General features: G+C 32.8%; 1 protein-coding gene across 1 annotated transcript; it reads right to left on the minus strand.

Moving 5' to 3' along the window:
* Window positions 1-454: 454 nt before the first annotated feature.
* Window positions 455-3,980, minus strand: LOC145579195 (gibberellin 2-beta-dioxygenase-like). Its single transcript, XM_081636443.1, has 3 exons — window positions 3,203-3,980; window positions 2,643-3,003; window positions 455-867 (listed from the first exon to the last, which is right to left on the minus strand). The coding sequence occupies exons 1-3, from the start codon at window positions 3,610-3,612 to the stop codon at window positions 613-615; spliced, it is 1,026 nt and encodes a 341-aa protein (XP_081492569.1). The 5' UTR covers window positions 3,613-3,980; the 3' UTR covers window positions 455-612.
* Between the last annotated feature and the right edge of the window lie 2,117 nt (window positions 3,981-6,097).

Here is a 6,097-nt window from a genome sequence, read left to right on the forward strand (position 1 = left end):
AAATGGATTATCATGTCTTTGTCAATTCAATATATAGGTAGGAATGCACGATGAAGGAGTATTGAAACTTCATATTCCGTATTTTAAATATTATAGGTGTAATAAACTAAAATTACAAAATGGATGATAAGAAATGAAAAAGATGTAACACATTTATATCTCCATATAATAGCTCGATAAATGAGTTTATTTTTGTTGAGATATTTGGGATCAAAGAGTGATCTTGAGTTTTTCTTACCTCCATATATTATAGGTACATTAAAAGCTAAGGCCTATTGTTTCTTCTTATTTTTAACTTATTTTACTTCAAACAAAATAATATAAATTCAACCAAGTTCAAACGCAATAATATAATATTTGATAATATGGTATAACTTTAAACAAAATTAGATGAACCAAACACCTTAATGTTATATACTTAACACATACTTTGTACCAGACAAGTTCAAGAGTAGACAATAATTACTCAAGAAATTGATTGTTAATTTGATACTCCGTATTTTCCTATGTAAAAGTAACTTACCATGACTTTTGTTGCGAGTTGTATCTTACAAAATCTTAACCACTATAATTAACTATAATTAACTCTAATACATACGTATGACATAATTACTAAATAATAATTTTTCTCTTTACAAAGCGTAAAAGCCTATTATCACTCAACCTAGATTTGTAAGCTGATTTTTTGTATTCACACCATGTGAACTCTTCGTACAAGCTTTCTTCGCCTTGTTGCATAATACAAGGTAAAGGTGCTATCTTTTGACGTAAAGGTGGGCCCCCAAAGAAGATCATTGATAATCTTGATTTCTTGTTGTCAGCCAAAACCCTGTGTTTCACACTCTTAAACCTTCCATTAGTCATCACCTACAACCAACAAAACAATAACTTAGATATTTCACACGGGATAAACACTTCTTTTCTTAAAATGAGATAAGGTTGGAAAAAACTTAAGAAAAAAAACATAAGGACATTCCATCCTTTTGACATAGACCACATAGTATTAGTCATGAATGTTTAAATGTTATTTGGACTTTTTCCGTACTATCGATATCTAGTTTGACAAAAACTTTGACTCGAACCAATAATACTTGGCTCCTATGTAAATTATATTTGATATTGAAAGACTAATTTCGATGTAAATTGAGATATTTTACAATACAAATCAACTCTAAAATTAATACTACGTAATTAAAATTGATATACTTATGTATCTATGACTAAAAACGTCTGATCTCAAACTCAAATCGTGCTAATCAATTGTGACATCTACACAAACCACAACATCTAAGTCAACAAAGATATTATGGTGCGGATAAATGTCACCTTTCATATATGTAAACAGTTGCACAAACTTTTTTCGCAATGAACACATGATCTGTGAACCTTACCATGACGCTAGTACACCAATATTATATTGGTACCTTCCCAAACAAGTACACAAATGGATAGGATCATAGAATTTCAAACTAACTTTTTCACTTTTAATGGAACTTGTCCAAATCCATACTAGATTTTACCACTGGTCAAAAAATGTAGTATGAATACTACTATTTTATCTCATCATGTGATCGTTTTGTGTAAATATAATAATAAAATTATGTCATTATTAAATTATGAATTTGACCCCTCAATTTTGACAAATTTTTAGCCGTCAAAACTAATTAGAATATTTCATTATTGAATTATGAATTTGAACCCTCAATTTTGAACATATCAGCCGATAAATGTATAGTTTGAACACATTAATTTTGTTCTTCACATCTCCACCAAAGAAATTGACCGTACAAATTTAAGCCACAATCAGTTTTAACGAGTACAAATTTTAATAAGTTAGCCTACTAAAACACTGCCCTAATCTACTTATATGTCTTTACGGGCAAAATTTAGAGTTGCTTTCAGGTTGCATAGAGAGGAAAAGTAAATAAGAACATTTAAATTAAATTTATCGTCAAAAAAAATAAAAAATTATCATCTTTCATTTGTCGTTTAACTATGAAATAGTTTGCGTCTTTATAAAGTAACTTATAATGACTTAGTAGGTTGCATGTTCTAATGTCGTAAAACACTAGCTTTTTTCCCTCTTCTTTTTTTCTTATTACTTTTATACCATTTTAAAGTTGACAGTATGCGACACAACTAATAACCTTTAACTAATTTTTTAGTTTTTTATTTTATTTTGATATTTTGTATTTTCTATAGTCAATTTCTTAATCATACATTCACAAGTTCAGGTTGCAAAAGGATTGCACAATTTACATGACAAAGGGAATATAGCAAAAGAGGTCTTTGAAAGATACACCCAAAACAAGAGAATTTGAACTAGCTAGAAACTTAATGTATCTCCATCCTATAATGATTATTCTAATCGTAATTTTAGACTGCCTACCATATTAATTAGACCTCACTATCAAACATCCAACATCCCATGATCACTATTCCATCTTAAATGTTTTGCCATTTTAATCCATTTGTCTTATGAAACCTTCAATTTCATTTATCATACAAAACTTTAAGATATAACACTATAATAGTATAATATAAGGTATAACTAGATTAATAATGCTGATTGTCGCGTGATTCTGTCATGAATTCCCTATTAAACAAAGAATAGGCGAAGCATGATAGGAAGGTTGGTTTACCTGCAAAGAGTCACCAACAAGTATGAAAAAGGAATTATCATCAGGTGGAACAGAGACCCAACTTCCATCATTTACAGAGATTTGGAGGCCTCCTATGTTATTTGATCGAAGAACAGAGATGATCTGTGGGTCTGTGTGTTCGCCAAATCCTACCAAATTTCTACCACTACTAATGGCTTCAAATGCCTCAGGCTTTGGTGGGTAATGGTTCAGCCTGAAATACGAGTCGCTTTCGTCGTCTTTTATTAACTTACTCAGAGCATTCTTGTCTTCTCCTTTCAAATTCAATCCTTCCGCCATTGTTTCCAATACTTGAACTGCCATTTTCTTCACTTTTGCTATGTAGTTCACTAAAGCACACCTGAACATACGTGTCATTACAAGATTTGTCTCAGCAATCATTTAAACGTACATTAACTCTGCTTCATATTATTTGAAACAGTTTGACATAAAGTGTGAGCAAAAAATGTCTAATAACATGAAGTATCTAGTTATTTACATATATATCTAGATTGTGATTGAGCAAAAACAGAGGAAAACAGAGTGGAGCGAGGCGAAACCTGAAAACATCAGGATTATCAGGAGAAATGGACAGACAAATTTGGGCAATAAACTCAGGAGAAGCCGAAAGTAGAAGATACTCAAGCCAACCAACGTCGCCATTACGACCAATCTTCTTGTTACCATACCCAAAAGGGTTAGGACTCCCAGCACTTTCCTTGAGAGCTTGAGGCAAACTAAAGAAACTACGAGCTTCGTCTTCCAGCTGTGTCATCATATGAGTAGGAACGCCATGGTTAACAACCTTAAAAAACCCGAACTCGGTACACGCCTTAACGATCATTGATTTAGCATTTGGAGAATTTAAGTCTATAGTTGGGATTACAATAGGAAAAAGTGTGTTATTTGTGTTAATTGGTTTGCATGTTTTGATGAATTGGTCTAATGCAAGATGAGATGAAACCACCATTGTTATTAAGAAAAAAAGAGGAGAAAAATGGATGAATGTTGATTGATGGAGAAATAAGATGACTAGTTTGAAGGAAATGGTGTTACTTTTATATTGACGAATGAGAGAAGAGTTGGAGGAGAGAGAAAGAGGAAGGGGTGAGGGGGGAAGGGGGGAGGAGAGTTAGAAAGGATGACATGAAGACATCTGTCAATTACAAATTGCAAATATATGGGTTGTGTTGGGGAAGGAGGAGAAGGTAGGGAGGGATGGGAGGTGGGAACTTTGGCTAAGACAAGGATTTGTTGTTGTTGTTGCCAATTAGAATGTGCCTTTTTATTTATTGTTTTAAAAAAAATTCTTTTTAGATTCTTTTTTAGATGGACTTCTTTTTTCCTATATATAATAGTCAAGTTAGTTCAAGTTTTTATTTGGTTTCATATTCGTAATTTGAAGTGTGTAGGGAATGCATATTTAATGGCTAATATAAATTGTCTTATTAGTTTTGAGTTAGGATCATTATTATTCTGTTTATATTCAACTTCAAGGGTTTATTTTTTTCCTTTTGTTTATCCTTTATTGTTTTTGTAATTCAAATTTCGGGATTATGTTTATATGCAGTAGTATATACATGAGTTTTAAATTTTTTATCACTAAACAACCCACAAAGGCACGATCATGGAGATAAACTATTTCATATAATTTATTATACACGAGCTCTTAGTTTTAACCAATAAGACAACACATTATTAATCGGTCGTATTTATTTGATGATTGAACTTTTCCCCACTTTGATAATATACAATAGTAGTCCACATATCATCAATAACCTATATACTACTCCGTAAAAGACACACCAACAATGACACGTGTCATCTCCTGATGTGTGCTTAGTTTATTTATTTATTTATTTTTATTTTTTATTTATTTATTTATTTTTAAGTAGATTTCTAATGAGGTTAAAAAGAATCCATTAAAATGTAAATAGCCTTAATAGTAGCAAAATAATTACAACAAGAATTTATGTAGCAAATCAATTATAGGAAGAGTGTTTTTTTTCAACATATCTTTTCTACTTTCTATAATGGATTTAGCCTAAAATACTCATGGTCATTTCTCAAATAATATATTTCTTAATTTAAAAAATTCTTAATTGACAAGAATTAAATGCAAATATTTACCCAAATAAAAAGGTCTCTCAAATAATTATGAAATGTGTTCCATTCAATTTTAATTTTACTCTAATATTTTTATCAAATAAAATAGTATGTATATGTTCAGCAATTTCTATGTAAAAATTCTCTTTTAATGGTAACTTTGACAACTTAAAACAATAGAATATTTTTTTATTAAATACTATGCAATAATATTTTTATCTATAACTTTGTGATGCAATCTATAATTATTACTCCATATTATTAGTTGAGCATGTAATCTCCTCCCTCTTTTTTCTTATGATATAATTTTCTTTTTCTATTGTAATTAGTAAATTTTCATTTATTTTGCAATTAGCTTAGGTATAATTTTTTTATAATTAAATGTAGTGTTAAACTAATGATAAATAGTGAAAATAACCGTGAATGGTACGGGACTTAACCTATTTTGCCTCATCTGCCAATATTAATCCCTATTTTTCCATGATTAATCCCAACTTTGCCATGATTAATATATAGGAAAAATTGTCATGATTAATCCCAACTTTGCCTCATCCGTCAATATAAATCCCTATTTTGGATTATTTTTTTATTAATCTGAACTTTATACCCCGTCCGCCAATAACACTCCCAACCGGTCATGTAACCTAATATTACAGGTTATAAGACACGTGTCAGCATATGATTGGTTTTAAAAAAAATAAAATTAAAAAATAAAATAAATATAAGTTAAAAAAAAAACACCTTCTCTTTCCTCCCCTCCCATGTCCCTCTCTGGTTCCCCACCACGACCACTAGCCACCAGCAGTCCACCACGCCGGCACCACTCCCTCCCCTTCCCATACCTTTGTATCGCCGACTCGCCGCCTCCCTGTCCACCTCCCCGTTTTCCCTTCCCCAAAAAACTCCAACTCACACCAATGACCCACCACCTCCATCCTTGTCACCACTCACCACAAACCCGCCACCAACAGCGCAACTTCCCTCACTGCTACAGCAGCATCTCGAACGCATACCATCTTGCATTTTGCGCACTCAACAAAACCGGACTACAACTCCGCCAACAACAGTAGAAAATCAGCCACCGCACCACAACAACCACCGACCCGCAACAACCTACAACCGCTGCACACGCAGCAGCCAGTAACTCAGCCACCGCAACACACCGAATCGCTAGTTTTTCCCACTAACACCACCAATAAGAAGTAGTGGCAGTTTTAATTTTATTCTCCAATTAAAAACCAAAACTGCGCTCACTGAGGGTGGTAGGGCAACGGTGGCACCAAGGGAAGGGAAGGGGGTCTGGGCGTTGTGGCCGGCACTAGGGGGAAGGGGGCTGGGCTGGCAGGGGG

This window comes from Chenopodium album, chromosome 14 (assembly GCF_948465745.1).
Source record: "Chenopodium album chromosome 14, dcCheAlbu1.1, whole genome shotgun sequence".
Taxonomy (NCBI): Eukaryota; Viridiplantae; Streptophyta; class Magnoliopsida; order Caryophyllales; family Amaranthaceae; genus Chenopodium; species Chenopodium album.

Coding starts and splice junctions, on each gene's coding strand:
- LOC145579195 (XM_081636443.1), bottom strand. CDS start 3,612: ATGGTGGTTTCATCTCATCTTGCATTAGACCAATTCATCAAAACATGC. Junction 3,004..3,202: donor GATAATCCTGATGTTTTCAG/GTTTCGCCTCGC, acceptor ACGTATGTTCAG/GTGTGCTTTAGTGAACTACA. Junction 868..2,642: donor TTGTTGGTGACTCTTTGCAG/GTAAACCAACCT, acceptor TGTTGGTTGTAG/GTGATGACTAATGGAAGGTT.